The sequence below is a fragment of the Muntiacus reevesi genome, chromosome 14 (assembly GCF_963930625.1).
Source record: "Muntiacus reevesi chromosome 14, mMunRee1.1, whole genome shotgun sequence".
NCBI classification, from domain to species: domain Eukaryota; kingdom Metazoa; phylum Chordata; class Mammalia; order Artiodactyla; family Cervidae; genus Muntiacus; species Muntiacus reevesi.
The window spans coordinates 12,481,185-12,499,051 of record NC_089262.1 but is presented as its reverse complement, the minus strand read 5'-3'; the positions used below and the strand labels follow the sequence as shown (position 1 = coordinate 12,499,051).

At 47.7% G+C, this 17,867-nt stretch overlaps 1 protein-coding gene across 7 annotated transcripts in view; it reads right to left on the bottom strand.

Annotated features, from left to right (window-relative positions):
• TRIO (trio Rho guanine nucleotide exchange factor) overlaps positions 1-17,867 on the bottom strand; it is a 349,762-nt gene that overhangs the window by 185,991 nt on the left and 145,904 nt on the right. For all 7 annotated transcript variants that reach the window (XM_065905271.1, XM_065905278.1, XM_065905277.1 and 4 more), the window contains exons 6-8: positions 17,505-17,627; positions 13,638-13,829; positions 6,930-7,061 (exon numbers count right to left, since the gene is read on the bottom strand). In XM_065905271.1, the coding sequence (XP_065761343.1) occupies positions 6,930-7,061; positions 13,638-13,829; positions 17,505-17,627 (447 nt within the window). The remainder of the gene's footprint in view (positions 1-6,929; positions 7,062-13,637; positions 13,830-17,504; positions 17,628-17,867) is intronic.

The following is a 17,867-nucleotide window of genomic DNA, read 5'->3' as shown; positions in this document are numbered from 1 at the left end:
TACATCAATTTAGCAGAAGCAGAAACAAAGCAAGCTGACATAACCAAAGGGAACGGGAAAAAGACACAACTAAACGACTGTACGGTGTCAGGCATGTGTACAAACAAAAACGGGGGAAATGCAGGTCTTCTGAAGAAGGGAGCTGCCCCTCGGAGTCACTGACACTTGTGTGGACACTTCTGATACAATGATTTGGGCGGAGGGCATGATGACTGCTTTGGGAAGAGGATTTATTGTGACCGATTCAGAGAGGCAGTCTATTACCTCTGAATCAAACACTACCCTGCTTTTCGTACGGGCTGGCCAAAAAGTTCATTTGGGAAAACCTGCACGAACTTTATCGCCAACCCAGTAATCTGAGTTAAGCTGAGATGTATAAATGAGTTGGTTTTTTTTTTTTTCCCTCTTTTCTTTTTTCCTCCTACTCTAACACACACTGGTTTTTCCAGGAATGCAGTTACCATGTTAATCAAAGGAAGGCATGCTTGATTTTCTTTGAAACTTCACAGGAGTTGCTTACCACTTTATTAATAAAATACCAGTATGATAATACATTTTCAGTATTTGAGTCGCAAATATAACACACATCCAGTCTGCATCTGTAGTGGCCATATTGACAAAGGTTTTAAATACATGGCCAGCACCTAAATATCTAATTATTTTCTATTTGCATGTACTTAGGTATGTGTAGACTAAAACCATAAATTATAGTTTCATAAATAAAATTTATATTGTAATTTATTAATAAATTATAATTTACAATTAGTTTATAATCTATTTTATAAATAATATAAATAAATTTAATAAATAAAATTTTTTACCATAAATTACCTTTCTTTTGTCTCTATATTGTAGCGCATACGTAATTTATATAGACAAATTTTTTTTCTGAAAATAGATTATTACCCATACATTTTATTTCAGCAGGTATCATACAATTTCAGTCAAACAGTGGGGGTGCAGCATTTCTTAGGACTGAGGACCAATACTCCAAGTTACATATTTCACATTAGTATAGAACCTAGAAAGAATTTCTTACAAATATTCCCTCTGCTTTTCACCCCTTATAAAACACAGTCAGGAAATGTTCACCAGAGGATATGACTTGGTGAACACGTGTCGTAAGGCTACAGATTAGAAGGTGCGGCAGACTCTGACCGCTGCCTCCCAAACTCCACTAGCTTCTCCCTCAGAGAGAAACCCCACAGTCAGGAACAGCAATACCCCAGCTCTAAAGCTGCACTTCCTAGACCCACTTATAAACAGGAGTGGCCAACATGCAGAAGTCAGAACTGTTGAATGGGGCTTCCGAGAAAGCTGTCTAGGAGGTTGAGTATGCTCATTCCCCCTTGCCTATTTCTCTTTCCTGCTGCCAGAAACTTGGTGGAGATGGCTAGCGCGTCAGCAGCTACTGATGACTTTGAGGCAACCTTAAGGATAGTAGCCCACCTGCTAAAAGAGGCAAAGCAAAAAGACAAAAGCATCCAGAGATCCTCTTACTAAGAGAGCTACCAGACCAGCCCTGGAACGCAAGCCCTGGGACTTCTCCACTGGCAAAAAGGCAACCTCTGTCTTAAGCCACTGTTCCAATCTTAAACTGCAATACAGAATGACCAAAGGGTTCCCAGATCTTACCATGTTTCCAAAGGCATCCATACACCACCACTAATATTCTACTACTGAGAATATATGATCTGAGCAAGAATAATCCAACTAATCTTTCTTGATATCTGTGCAGCTGTCTGACAGAGCTCAAGGGTAGGAATCATTACTGGGTTAGACAACAGGCCTACTCCTGATGGAGGCGCAGTAGGAAATGACCGAGTACATGAACGCATAACCTCACCTTAACATACGGGACACATTAAGCAAAGCTCTTTCTTCCAGGAGCCGCAAGCAGAGATCAAACTGTCTCTGTTGGTGCTACTGCTGCACTGCTACTGGGGGTAGAGAGTATGCCAGTGGAAGTGGCCAGAAAAATCCCAGGCAGGAGAACATCTGTTGTATCAAAACTGGACCCCATGGAACTTCAAGTGCGTGCTCCCACGTAGCACCTCTCCAGTAAAACTTTCACAAAGAATTCGACTTTATTTTAGTGTGTTCTTCACAGACGTGTCAATTTAAAAGGTATTATTTAAAAATGTGAAAAATACCACATATACATTTTAGTAACTTTTAGCAAAATGTCTTTGTCTTTTTTATGTACAGTAGAACAACTATATGGGGGAAAATGTTAGAATTTTATAAAGAGGACTGTTCTACGTACAGAAATAAAAGATTTTTAAGTGGTACAAAATAACCAGTAGAAAATAAATTTTTTAATTTAACTCATTTCATATTTTTAATACAATAAAATATTGAAAATAGCAGCCAAATTATTCACATATAATGTAAGTACTAAACAATCAGTATATATGAGTTTATGGTATATGATACAGTTTTGAATTTTTTAACTATAGAACCAGGTGAATTAATTTACTTAAGTTGCATGTTTTGTCTAAAAATGTGTTGTTAGCTTTCAGGCAGTCAAACCCTGTCTCACAAAGGGACAGTATCTTAAAAGATGAAAACCAACATTTACTATCAAAAAGCAGGACTTAACCTGCTATAATTTTTCAAAAGATCAAGTTGGCTCATTTTTTCACATTCTGCTTTTTGTTTTTCTTGGAATATAGTGCTCAGTGACTTGAAGGGCAGTGGAAGTTACATTTTACAAAGAGTTCAGTTCAGTTGCTCAGTCGTGTCCGACTCTTTGCGACCCCATGAACCTCAGCACGCCAGGCCTCCCTGTCCATCACCAACTCCTGGCGTCCACCCAAACCCACATCCATCGAGTCGGTGATGCCATCCAGCTATCTCATTCTGTCGTCCCCTTCTCCTCCTGCCCTCAATCTTTCCCAGCATCAGGGTCTAAGAGCATCAGGTGGCCAAAGTATTGGAGTTTCAGCTCCAACATCAATCCTTCCAATGAACACCCAGGACTAATCTCCTTCAGGATGGACTGGTTGGATCTCCTTGCAGTCCAAGGGACTCTCAAGAGTCTTCTCCAACACCACAGTTCAAAAGCATCAGTTCTTCGGTACTCAGCTTTCTTTAGAGTCCAACTCTCACATCCATATATGACCACTGGAAAAACCATAGCCTTGACTAGACAGATCTTTGTTGGCAAAGTAATGTCTCTGCTTTTTAATATGCTGTCTAGGTTGGTCATAACTTTCCTTCCAAGGAGTAAGCATCTTTTAATTTCACGGCTGCAATCACCATCTGCAGTGATTTTGGAGCCCAGAAAAATAAAGTCAGCCACTATTTCCCCATTTATTTGCCATGACATTTTATAAATATACAAACTAATACACTCTAATATCTAAATGAGTTAGGCAAAAAGGAAGTGCTAAATAAAGCAAAAGAGTAGCTGAAGGTTAAAATTTTACCATATCATGGGTATGTTTGCTCTTAACATGTAAGAGGATACTTAACTGTTTAAAGTCAAGAACAATGGTCTGGTTCTTGATTATTTAATCAAAGCTGCACATAAAATCTGTAACTTGGGTTCCTGTGCACCACACGACGAAAAGTTCCGCCAAACCTCAGAGGCTTGCCTACTCTTATTCCAGTACTTGGGTCTCTACGCTTCTTACTAAATCTGATTCAAGCTCAGCGTCGCCAGCAGGAGTCCCCTTCACTTGCATGCAGGCTGTTGCTCTGATCTAAAGAAAGAGATCAATACCTGGAGATCACTGCCGGTGGCTGCAAAACCCAACAAACCGAGAGCCAAGTATGACCTGTGACAGGTCAGCGAGGTCTGAACGTGGTGCTGGATCAGGTCCTCAGTGCTAGGACAGTATTCCCACGATTTGACCAAAGTGGGCAAAATACAGAAGCTGCATAAAGGCAGTCATTTATCGAAGTGAACGTACACTTGGCATGTTATAAAGAAACGGTGGTCCATCTTCAAAACTTTTATGCGTTGACTCGAACCAGCGTCATCTACGGCGCTTCCTTCACGGGGTGCGGCTCACCAGCAGGGCAGAGCGCGCCACGCTGAGCCTGGAGGGTCCCCCGCCCCACGGCCTTCTCCAGCACTCATGGCACTATCCTCAGACCAAGGTGTTTCCTGTGTATCAGTACCCTGCCCCACAACATGCTCACTCAAGGTGGATTTTTAACTGGGGAGTTCACAGTGGAGAAAGCTTACAGACACCCAGCTCACCAGGTGGTCAGGGTTAACACCGTCAGTCGCAGGAGGGCTTGGTGTCCTGAGCCCCTGGTTGGACACTCGGCCCAGGCAGCCCACACGGGCGAGGGGCTGAGGGTCACGCTACAGATGGAAAGATCTGGAATCTCTGATTGTCAAAGACACAGGGCAGTGACAGACTGAGGAATGTTTCAGTGTGAAGATGCGCCCACTGCATGCTTCTGGGGCTGGGAGGAGAGAGATGTAGCCGGGACGGGGAGACAGACGGTCCGCTGGACGGACGGCTGTTTGCATCAGCGGTGATGTGGCATCAGGCTGGACTCGGGTGGGGCTGGGGGCGCAGACAGAGCATAAAGCTGGGCAATCTGATCAAGGCAAGCAGGGAGCGCTCTGCTCTAACACTTTTCTATAGCATGAAACTATTTCAGATTTTAAGTAATTTAAAGGGCAAAAAGAAAAAAGAAATCCCTCCTCCTCCTCTACTGAAAGTCTTCTCTGTCCAACCAGTTCCAATTACCATCGCCTTAAATTCACAGCTCAGCTGCAAACATATTTTAGGCTAAAAGTTGTGGTCTGACACAGCTTGGGAAGCTGTTTATTTGCCATTAGATTATTTTAAACTATTAGTGCCAATTTAAGATCTAATGAAACTGCATCATAGGTAAATCGAAGTTCCCATGTCAAGATGACCCTTTTGTTGAAGGCAGTGGAAACGGTGAGAGAATTCTGTGCTTTGCCAGAAGTTCCAAGGGCCACAGGCAAGCTGCCTGGCCATGAGGCTGGAGGATGAGACTGGTCAGGTCAGGCAAGGCCAAGCTAAGTCTGTACAGGTCAAGACTGCAGCCCGGTCCTGCCAATCACCTGGTGTGAGAACTGTTCAACCCCATGGTAATCTGGAAGCTACCACTTCCAAAGCAGCTCCCGAGAAAATCATTAGTAAGCACAAGTGAAGAAATCATTACACCAGGGATAACAGGGTCATTCATTCCTTTTCTGTGTTACAGGTCAAAATTAGATGGCGCCATGGAGATGGTACACTGGGAGAAAGAACTTTATGCTTTTTGGAACTCATACTTTCCTCATCAATCATTGTGATTAAAAAATTACAGATCTATTCAATTTTCACTTTTACTCTTAAAAAAGCTATCACTTATTTATACAGTTCCTAATAAACACTGGATGCAACATTAAGAAATGTAATACAGAGTTGACTATTTTTTAATTGCATGACAACACAGAATAGTGTTTAAAAGGGATCCTGTTAAGTAAAGAGGTGTCCAGAGACACAAATACACAGACATCAACTTTCATGGGCAGGAGATCAAACCACATTCTGAAGCAAATACTGGAGGATATCACATGTCCATTTAATTCACCCATGGACAGAACAGGGTCAGGAGACCTGGGCTCAAGGTGTGAGAATGACAACTGCTTGGCGGACCAGGATGTGTCAAGACTGAAAAGCAAATGCCAGACAACTCTGACAGGTGTGACTGCAGTTCAGATCAAGGAAAATCTGGATTTAAACATAACCATCTCTTGGTAATGAGGGAGAAGGGTTCTAGGACTCTCCCCACCCATAGACACCAAAGTCAGCGGATGCTCAAGTGTCTTGTATAAAACAGCCTAGAACAGCTAGTCCTGCGTGTCCACATCGCACACCCACAGGTACAGAAGGCTGACTGTGCTTCCTAAGTATCTCCTCTGGGCTCAGCTCTCCGCCAGGGCGGCTGAGGCATTTTCTCCCTGAGTCTCATGGGAATGTTTCGGATCAGCATATAGCATGACAGATGCTCACTAGCAGTGCAAAAAGCGAGCACACACTGAACTCCTACCCACTCACCACTCACCTCCGGAAACTTAACCAGCATCATAAACAAAAGGAGACTGGGTCGGAAGGGGCAGATGACCACACGTGGACAAGACTGACACACCTGGACCTGGTGTGTATTTGGCGTCATCGCTGCATCTGGCGTGGGGTAAGACACGGAGGGAGCACAGTGGCGGCTGAGACTCACGGGCAGCCTGTCTGGGGTCAGTCCCCGCTCCTCCTCCTACAGCTGAGGACCGGGCACAGGTCACTTCGCCTCTGTGCTGTTCCCTCCTCATCTGTAACAGGGGGCGGGAACAGTCCCAGCCCCAGAGCTGCGGGCATTAAATAAGTGGTTACATCATGGCCTGACAGCACAGCCTGGCACAGAAGGTGGCAGAAGATAAAGCAGGAATACGTTAAATAACGAATTTATAATAAAGAAAATGCTCCACTGAGATTCCTGAAAGAGCAAGTAGCCAGACACACTTGAAAACAACCGTGTGTGCTGTGGAGTCCAGAACAAGGCACTGCATTAGGCTTCCCTCTTTTCTATAAAGATGCATTCAGGAAGAGCCAATGGAGTTTGACAAGACTGCACTGCACGTAATATACATCTTTCCTAAATACATGCAGTCAAAAATGTTAAACTTCCGCTTATTAGCACAGATGAAAATTTGAGCACTCTGGAAAAAAAATCCACAAACATCTCAGGGCTGTGAGGAGTCTGCTGTCTGCCTCCATCCTTTCTTACTTACCAGCCTCACCCTCCATGGAGCTCAGAAGTCATAAGGAAACCGCAGTTCAACTCGGAACTTGTGCATTTATTCTAGGCTAGCCAAAGCTTTGATCTTCCCGGCTTCAGGTGTTATGACACAAAGAGAGTGTTGCTTTACCCCTGCAGTAGACGAGCTGAGCACTCACCTCGGAGTAAGCAAGAGTGACGTGCTCGTACACCCCCTGGTGGTGGTGGATGGCGTCCTCCAGGTCCTGAAGCTCCGAGGGCAGGTCCACCTCGCCGCAGGCCTTGCACCACGAGTCCACATTGCTCATATACTGGGGTGGTTTAAACAAAAACATCATGTCTACCAACAGCAAACGATATTGAGAAGTAGCCCTCTTTCAACATGGCTTTGAAATAAGGGTGGCTGACGGAGTGTCTAGGAAGACAGCGTGGCTGACTCCCCAGATCAAACAGCACTGACCTGGGTTCTCAAACCAGATTCCTGGACTCTGCAAACCAGCGCCCCGTCCCCCCCCTCCAGCTTCAGGCAGATTTGGAGGTGGGCCCAAGAACCTGCATTTGAAATGACAGCCTTGGGTGGCTCTGTGGTCACTCCTGGGAGCGCCTTTGCTCTGCGATTGCTGTTTTTCAGGGATTCTGGTTAATTCTCCCATTTCACGGTTGAATCCGTGTTTCCACCTGCTCTGCACTGCTGGCCATGGGGGGCATGGCCACCGGTCCACCTGCACCCCCTCCCCGCCCCCCGCAGCAAGGTGGGCTTCTCCCAGAGCTGCGGTCCAGCCCTCCTACTCTCCTTTCATTACAAAGGCAGTGGAAGAGTCCTGAAGGCATCTACCTAACTGTACGAAGACCAGAGAGTCCATCTGCCTACCTTTCCAAGAGTAAATACACACAGGAATTAAAGGAGATGCTGGGAAGGAGGCTGAAACTCCGGAGCTGTGCCCTCTGGAGGGAAGAAAGGCTGAGGGAGGTGTCACTGCTGTGCACGTAAACGGGAAGGGCCTGCAGGCTGCAGTCCTCGGCCATGGCTGCTGACCTATCCTCAGCCTTCTCCACTGCCACCCCCGCCTCATCAATAGCTGAGAAATCACAGCCAAACTTCCTAGGGAGCCCCCAACAGCATCCATCACGGTAAGTGTCAAAGGCAAGCAGCAGAAGGCTCAATTAAGGATGTGAATTCAATTAACACTAATTCAAATAAACAGACATCAACGCATTTCCCTGGGTTTCTCCTCTTTTCTCTCTAGTTCTCGCTGTCTTTCCACTCATCAGGGAATGCAGAGCGTGACTATTTAAAACACGGTAACTGACCTGCCAGACGAGAAACATGCTATGATTCTCTTAAAATATATACGAGAATAACCTCATGGGTACACAGGACATTTTTAGAAACTTAAGACAAGCCACCTGAGTAACCACTGTTTCTAAAAATCCCTTTATTATTATGTATTGGCTCAGGAAAATGTCTGCATGAAAATCCCAGGGCTGGAAACCAATTCACAAGGCATTAAGTGTCATCTGAAGGCATATGGCTTTAAACATGACTACACCGAGGCGGGCCCCGGGGAAGGTCCTCACTACTCTCCCCCATGGTTCCTCCTGACATCACCAGGACAATGGCAGGATAATAAGTTATGTTATGCCTCTCCCCATTCCCATGTACACATATATGACTACTTAGGCATATTTCTAAGCATTTCCTGGATGGTGTTCCAAAAGCAGTCAAAAACACTGGTAAGACATAGTTAACCCCAATTTTTGAGGCTATCAGTAAAGAGAAACCTTCCGGCAGTCTTACGGACGCCTGTAGTTAACCCACTCCAGTATTCTTGCCTGGAAAATCCCGTGGACAGAGGAGCCTGGTAGGCTACAGTCAGTCTGTGAGGCCACAAAGAGTCAGACACGACTGAGCGACTTCACTTTCACTTTTCACAGTTAATTAACTTACTTATCACTTCTTAAAGTATCCTGAGAAGTACTGATTATATTTACCTGCAAAAACATAGGGCAGATCAGCTTATTAACACAGAAATCTCATCAAAAAAGGACTCTGCACATTTAAGTTCACTGGGTTAAAATATCCCAGTAACAGAAAGAAACCTGACCATGGTTTTATAGGGACTTTTGTGCAAGCAGTTTTTGTCTTTGATTTAGAAGATGGCAACCCTTAAAGGGCCAGCTCCAGGCTCCAAATGTCTTCTGAAAAAGTTGATACCCAAAGGAGATCCGAACCACAGCAGCAATCCTTGCTGGAGAGCCAAGGAGGAGGAGGATGTTAATAGGTGCTTCATCAAGAAAAAAGACTCTAGGATCAAGTGTGGTGTTCAACAGGTACCCACAGAACAGAACCTCCTAGAGCCTATTAATACAATGCGCCCCGTGAATATGGCGGGGGGGGGGGGGGGGGAGACTCTGATGTTGGTTTAAAAACCTGACTACCACCCCCACACACCTCTTACTATCTCGACAAACACAGTTTGGGCTTGGAACAACGGGGGGATGCCCATCACAGAGCCCGACACTTCCAAACGGAAGATAGCAGACAGAGGCTGCTGTCCTCTAGTGGGATCAGAGCACCAGCTGAGGCTCTGATGCTATAAATGCTCAAATGTAAACCAAATAACTTTGCCGACAAAGGTTATCACTTTGCCCACAAAGGCCCATATAGTCAAAACTATGGTTTTTCCAGTAGTCATGTACAAATGTGAGAACTGGACCATAAGTCTGAGCGTCAAAGAATTGATGCTCTCGAACTGTGATGCTGGAGAAGACTCTTGAGAGTCCCTTGGACTTCAAGGAGATCAAACCAGTTAACCCTAAAAGAAATCAACTCTTAATATTCATTGGAAGGACTGATGTTGAAACTGAAGTTCCAATACTTTGGCCACCTGATGCAAAGAGCCGACTCACTGGAAAAGACCCCGATGCTGGGAAAGACTGAGGGCAGGAGAAGGGGACGACAGAGAATGAGATGGCTGGATGGCATCATTGACTCAGTGGACATGAATCTGAGCAAACTCTGGGAGGTAGTGAAGGACAGAGAAGCCTGGCATGCTGCAGTCCATGGGGTCACAGAGAGTTGGATTGGACTGAGCGACTAAACAGCAAAACCAAATGAGTGAACACACAGTATCTGGCCAGATGTGGAGGAGAGGCAGGAGAGTGCAAGGGAATTCCAGGCAACTCTGAATTCAAACCAGGAGCTGGCTTCAGAGCTGGGAATTCTGATGCCCATCAGAGTGGTCGCTTTAGCACTGCTCAGAGAGGATGGCAGGAGGCTGGGTCAGCCAGTTTGCAAACGTGAGGCAGGCAGACGAAGGAAGAGTGATTAATACGTAAGCTTTAAAGGGAAAGCCTGAATAATTAACTAGCAGCCTTATTTTCAGAAGCATTTATGCCACTGCCCTCCATCTGCTGATAGTGGGAACTTCCAGCTTGCTGAGATCGCCCAGCCCAGTGAATTTCACGCCCACCAGGAACGCCTGATACTGCATCAGCTGAACATAGGTGGTTAGCCCAATTTAGGAGCAAAGGGACAAGAACTTCCTAGAATGTAAACACTTAGAACCCTTATTTAGAGGGACTTTCCCCTCTTTGGAAAAATTAAGGCTCAGTGAATTTTATATATATATAATACGTGTATGAATTCCAAGTTCAGAGTTTCCTTTCTTATTTCTAATTTCCTCATTTTCGGCTTTCATTTCTAGGAAATATTACTCTACTGTTTCTTTCATCGTTTCTACTCCCTGACTATGAAAAAACACACTCCCTTCTCCTGGTTCCTTTAAGAGATATGGGGTCCCTTCTCTGCCCAGCAAAATCACAGGACAGATGAAGGGTAACTTCAACAGCCAAAGGTGGTCACTGGCTACCACACTGGACAGTAGAGCTCCAGTCATTTTTTTAAAAATAGGGAAAACTAGAGATTTTAAGGTATAGTAAAATCAAATTGCTTAAATTCTTTGATTTATAACAAGGCAATTCTAACAGTCTTGCTATGAAGCTCCTTAATATAAAAGGATATAACACATGACCAAAAAAGTAGAGCCCTAAATATCGTCTACCAGTCAAACCACTAGCCTCATGGCCGTGTCTCCAGTTCTGTAAACAGATACTCTGACCCCGTCCACACCCTCACAGGAGATGAGGGCGGGAGAGGATAGTGGCCAATACAGCTCTGGAAGGCACAGTCATTCTTATCTAGCTGTAACATCAAGATTTATGTGCATAAAGCCACAAGTGAATACCAGCACAGAACACCCACGGGGACAAAGGAGCGGCAGGGGCGCGGCGCACACCCCCCAGCAGAGGTGAGCTGCCGTCCTTCCCCGAAGGCGGCGTCCTCCAGCCACACCATCAACTGCAGGGTCACGGAGTTGAGCCCTTCATCACCCCGATCACATTTAAATCCTTAGTGAGAGCTCCAGAGGAGGGTCAGAGGGGTGGCTATGACGGAAACCTAATCTATGATGTCCGAGTTCTGGTTCATCCCTGCTGAGTTTATGAAAACAGCTTAAGCATAACTAGTAGGCAGAGAATCCTAAAAGAGGGAACAGAGGTGACCTATTCAGAGATTCTCCTGGGAGAAGGAAAACCACTCAGTGATGTCACCGTCTGGGCTCCTGGATCTCAGTGAAGGGGAAGACAGACTTTACACCCACTACACTTGTGCTTGAGGGGAGGAAACATTTCAGAAGCTGTCCTGGGGTCCTGTAGACACGTTCTGGTTGCTAGGTACAGCTGCCGCCTCAGTCAGGGCCCATCAGAGACTCCGGCCTTCCTCGCGGGCCCACTCTGTCCCCAAGGACCTATGGGGCATCTTCCCTGGCTACTGAAGTGATGGAGTCCACAAGCACTGTTAGAGCTCATGCAAGACCCCATCAAGTTCTGCTCAACAATGTAGTCCTCTAGCTGTGTTTCCTTCAAGCTCATAAATTAAAGCCATTATTTTATCCAAATAAAAACACCCCAGGCTCTTTCAACTTTGCTGCATGTCTAAAATTTTTTATAATAAAACATTGGGGAGGGGAATACCCCGTGGCACCCACATTTCTACATAGCTTTCAGGCAGGGCAGAGCCAATTAATCTTCTGGATTGCCTGCAATTCCGGATCCTGCCATGGTTAGAGAGAGATTTTTCCCTTATGCTTCAGACTATCCAAGAGTCCCCCAGCCAGCTTGTCAGGTTTCAACTTTATTCACATCATCCTGACGGGCCTTTTCCAGGGCCCAAAAGCAAGTCACACACCTCCACACAGCCCAGGGGGTGACTGCACCCCGCACCGTGCTACCATCCCAGACGGCACGTGGGCGGGGGCCACGCAGCTCTTCTCCCGAGCACGGGAACGTCCAGCGGACGACACGCCGCAACCTTGACCCTAACGGGACCAGAGGCGGCCACACAGAAGTGGAGACAGTGCTATGTTAAGCTGAAGGGGCTCCCGTTACTGTAACTCAAACTTTCCTGCGTGGGGACTCTGTGTCTCCTTTATCACAAAACTACCTCATGCATAAACTTAGCAGGAAAACCTGCCACTGAAACCTGCTAATCCCGACTCACAGTTTCCACACCAGGCGATTATGATTCTGTCATCTTGCTCTCCCGTTCCGTTTCCACTCCTGCTTCACACTTTAAAGGTTCCCAGAGTTGAGATCGCTCCTAATTAGCACCTTGTGCGACATTCCAGCCGCCCTTCCGAGATGCCGGGCAGGATGGGGCTTGTACCCACCCAGCAAGGCTGTTTCTAGATGAAAGGACACTATTTCCTTTTTAAAAGCATCAGTGCAAATCCCTGTGAATGTAGGTTTTTCCCTCACAAAAGACCCCTGAGGAAGCTCTATCAGTATTCTGCCTTCAAATGAAGGCGACCACCTGTCCCTTGCCCACGTCTGCCGAGCGGCTAGAGGTTCCTGAGCTTCTTCCTCCACGTCTGGAGAAGCCGTCTCACCGCCCAGGCTTCCAGCACGAGCGTCTGAGTCACAGCAGCTCCCTCTCTTCCGCTGCTCTCCGAGCGTGTTCGCTGAGGCACGTGTGCCCGTGAGCGGGCGTGTGGGGAGTGTCAGGGGCACACTTCACACGTTACCTCCGAGACAAGGTACTGTGACCAGCAGGTCGGCAGGTGAAGCGCGCGTGAGGTCCGAATCCACAGAAATAACGTTAACAATTGTGGGGGACACAGAAAACCGTACCCCAAAGCCACTTTTCCACCTCGGCCTGCGCTGGTGTAGCTCGGCCCTGCCGGGAGGCTGACAGCCCCAGCCTGCGGCCCGGCCCGGCTGAGGGCCAGCACCCCTCTGGGCTCAGGGGACCGGGGGAAGTGGGCTGGGCTGGAGGGACCTCCTGAGAACACTGCTGCCCTGAGACAGCGGCCAGAGATGACCCTGCCAGCCTGCACGCGCGCGACGCCGGCAGAGGGGCCAGCGCCGGGAGCCGAGGCCACACCCGTCTGCTCGGCCACGGCCAGGCCCAGGCAGGCGCCCGCTCGCCCTGACACGCGCGGCCGCCGCTCCCGGGGCTGCGGGAAAAGCAGAGCCCGGGGCCTAAACCGGAGAGTCGGCGGTCGGCTACGTGCCGCCTAAGTCTCCTAACTGGAATTCTTAAGGAAAGAGGAAGAGGCCAGGAGGAGGGATAGAAAGCAGGGGATAGAGAACAGCCGCTGGGGCAACAGGCTGTGTGCAGGCCCCTAATGTGAACCTCATTTACACCATAAGACGGCCCCTCAATCCATGACTTTCACCTCCACTTTACAAACGAGGAGGTGCAGCAGCACCCCGGGTCTGCAGCAGGGCTGAGCGCCATGGGGTAACTTCAGCGCCCCAGTGGTCTCTGAGGCTCTGCTGCGGGGGGCCGGGGGAGGCGGGCAGGGGCCGGGCTCCCAGGCACTGACCTTCTCGGCCTTCTGGTGGAAGACGGATGACATGTCCAGCAAGGTGCTGCGCTCGTCCAGGGCGGCCGCGAAGGCCTTCCACTCCTGCTCCAGCTGGCTGGCGATCTGCTTGATCTGCTGGGAGGCGTAGTGGCCCGACTCCACCAGGCGGCTGGCCACCGACATGATGCGGTTGATGTTCACGTACACGTTCTGCGGAGGGGCGAGAGGGGGGCTGGTCAGGGCGGGGCGCATGGGGTGCCGCTCCGACAGATGCAGAGCGCGCTTTCTGAAGCTGCCTACGAACTTAAAAGTCACATTCTAATAGCACCAGGTGGATAACAGGACGCGTGTGTTGCTATCCGGATTTCCATAAACCCTAAGCCTTGATCTCAGTTTCTAATTTTAAAACTGCAGAATTACAGATGAACCAGCTGGGAGGGGCACAGAAGCAATACACACCATGCCCTCTGACCTGCGCCCTGGCCCCCCGTCCCAAGAAGGGTCCAGACGGCAAGCTGCCGCCCAGAATCACGGGAGCCACTGCCGCAGTCTGTCATGAGGACCCAGAAACGACAGACTCTGGACGCGGCAACCAGAGGCTACTCTGTGTGAAAACAAGCCCTCCTTTCTACACAAGCCCACGTCAGCTTTCTGGTGCCAACGGGAAACCTGTAAATGGATCCACGTTCCCCAGGGAATGTGAATCGGGGGACCAACAGAACAATGCTGCGTTCCAACTTTAAACGAGCTTTTCTACTGTGTTGAAGTCTCTTCAAATAGAGTAGCTTGTGGCAAAAATGAGAATACAAAGCTTCCTTCTTTTTTAAAAAAGGGCATTTTTCTTGCAAAAGAAGTTCTCACTGTGGTATTTCCATTTCTGCCTTCCATCTTCTTTAAGGATCACAAGAAAGCAAAGGCAGGGTGCGGAACGCGCACTTTCAGTGAAGCCTGTTGTTGCTGCTCTTCATATATTTATTAAGATTTTTGTGATGCAGCCCAACACTGCACCATGCATTGGGCCTCCCCAAATCGCAGCCTCACCTTTGGCTCCCGTCATCCTCACCCCTAAATCAAACCGGGTTATCCAACCTGCCTGAACTCCCACACTCTTCCTCCCGTCTCTCCTGCCCACGTGGTCCTTGGGGCATCTCCCGCTGCCTCGCCCCGTGACCCCTGCACCAGCCTCATCACTGTCACCCCGAGCGCAGCGACCCAAGGAAGCAGCCTACAGAACTCGCTTGGCGTTCTCTGTACCTTCGCTGACTCATTCCTTTCATCCACTCCTGATCGCAGCCTGAACTAGGTGGAGTCATCTGGGTTTACAGAGCCACAGAAGTCGGGCACTTAGGCCCTTTTCTGAGCTGCAGGATCGAACCAGCTACCATGTCCGGGTGTGGGGCTGGCCCAGCAGGCAGGGGGGCATCTGTGGAGCTGTGATGGGCAGTTGAGGCCACCATCCGAGGGGAACTGGCCTCACAGCCTCATGTGGCATTAGCGCCCCAATGACTGTCCTCTAAGGAGCAATGCCTCCCCTTCTCATACACGTTCTCTCCCTCTAGAGACACTGACCAGACTCACTGAGTTTTGCTTTCTCTGTATCCTTAAAGAGGAAAATCTACCCCAAAGGTCTGTTCGAAAGAGCATCAGCAGGCACCCTCTGTCAGGATCCGGGGGGCCACAGAAGGGGCTGCACCCCACCTCCATCTGTTTCAGGGCCTGCATGGCTTCCATCCCCTCAAACTGCCTACGCTCCGCATGCAGAAGACCACTCTCTGAATCCTGCCTGGGCCATGCCTCTATCACTGTGGCAGGATGAAAGAGCCATGTGGCACACAGCCCAGACGAGCGTGCACACAGCCCAGACGAGTGTGCACAGACACGGCAGTGTATAATTCCCCATGTTAGCTGTGCCTCCACCCAGATTCTTACCATCAGAGCCTTTAAAACACCTGTGATGGGAGAATGAGCACAGCCGTTGCTGTCCCTTAAAATGCTTTCTTAAAGTCGACTTTGCTCACTGACATCTAGTACTTCTATTTTCTTTGTCAAAAATGTTCAAAACACAATAGACAGCACAAGAAAGGGCTGAAGGTTATCAGGCCCCACTTCTGCATAAGTAAATGTCCTAGGCATACGAGGGACTCGGGGAGGTGTTGAGAACTAGGAGCTGGGAGGCCTGCAAAGCGCCCCCAACAACTGTCACCCTGCAATGCACAGGCGACTATAGCCTTTTTTAATTAAAAGTTTTACTTAAGAGGAGTGATAGAAGTGCATCATAGAAAAATAGAAAATATACTTAAACCTAAAAAAGAAAGGTATTACCCATACCTTTAAGAGTTTCTTACTTACCATAATATACTAAAACTACTGACAGTATTTTTAATGAGATGATAACATTACTGGTAGCAACTACCATTTATGAAGTACTTACTTGATAAATTCCTCTTGTTGTCTTACACAAACTTGGTAAGTAAACTAATGCAACATCATATTAGGTAGAGATTATCCCCATTTTAGAGATGAGGAAACTGAGGCTCAAAAAGATTAAACAAGCTACCCAAGGTCACCCAGTAAACAGAAGTCAGAATTAAAAACCTCTACATTCATAACCCACATGCCTGTCTTCTTCGTCTTCTGCTGATTCCTAATCACTAGCAACACTGGGGGAGGGAGAGGACCCTTTCTGCTCCTTTATAGTTTTTATAAAATACATTTCAGTATTCTAGTTTTTAAAGTATGTGATAATGGTGGACTGAATCTGTCTTTTGTTCTTAGTTGAAGTTTCTGAATATTTTGAAAAACTGATAGGGAATTGTTAGGAAAAAAGTCTTCTAAGACGCTTTCCATAAAGGCCCATTTTTATTCTCCTCATCTATATCCAGGCTCAATCTTTAACCCCAAAATTCTCTTATCTCAAACACAAGAACAGTATCAGACTTTTGGGATAGTGTCTGTTACAAAAATATTAATTGCTGAATATTTTTTTTGAAACTATCCAAAGTGGAATACTTTGTAGACTGAATTCTAATGAAGTGGCCTCTTACTGAACTAATTTAAACAACGATCCCATCTCTGTATCGATTCAATGCACTTTAGACACAAGTTACCAGGCAAAGAGGGCTAACTAACCTCCATGGGTCGGGCTCAACGTCCACACCAAAAATGTCTCTAAAGCGAAAATTTCTGGAGAAACTCTCTACAGAAGGAACCCTGCGTCCTACAGAACAACGTATAGCTTTGTTTTAGTTATATTAATTCCAAAGCCATACTGTTATTTAAAATTCACTGTTGGGTTCTTTCAGGGGATTTTACACTGCAATCCTGCAGCAACCCCAATCATATCACAACAGGCCAAGGTCATCCAGAGAGCCACAGGACTGTGGGAAAGACTGCTGTCAGACCCCGGCCCTCCACTCAACTTGGGAGGAAGGCTCATGTTTTAGGAGAACTGGAAGATGCCCCTGAGAAGGGTGGCAGGCTGGCTTACGTCTTCATCACGAAGTGCTGCCAGCAAGTTGACAGCGGGTTGGTTCATGCCACTCAGCCTCTGAAAAGAGCCCCGCGGGTTCCCGAGAGGGACAGTTCAGAAGCCAGCATCAAATCCACGCATGTGGGTCTGGCCAAGTGAACTGGTTCAAGTTTCACTGGTTGGTTGGTTTGCTTGTTTTCACTTCTGTTTGCTTACAAACTTAAAAACAAGCTACCTAAACACTGCTACCACAGAGAATCTCCCAGACTGGAGGTCAGCTGCTACACTGGATCATCAGAAGACCCTGCAGGGACTCCGGGCAGCATGCTGGGAAGGAGCCGTGTAAATACCACCCCCCCCCCCCCGTCTGTTAAAGTATGCTCAGGAGCAGGACACCCCTGGGCCCCATGTCTTACCATGCAGTTCATGGCGAAGTGGTTGTGTTGGGTCTGGAGCTCCATGGCGTGAGGGTGGCTGGTCCCAATCTCCGTGTAGCTGTTCAGAAACAGGCCCTTGTTGTGTGTGATCCAGTCAAACATCTACCCGGATGAAAAAAGACAACCTGGGATCACTCCCGAGAAAGAGAGGCCTGATACAGGCCCAGGAACCGGACCAAAGCAAGGAAGGGCGGCGTCCTTTCGCCGACAACCCCTGCGGCGCTGGAGCCCAGAAGACTCTAGACAGCTACCAAGTCACAGTTCTGAACGTGCAGGAGCTACAAGACAATCTTACCTAGGGTGCTCCTCAGACAGATGAGGAATTAAGAAGTAGATACGTCA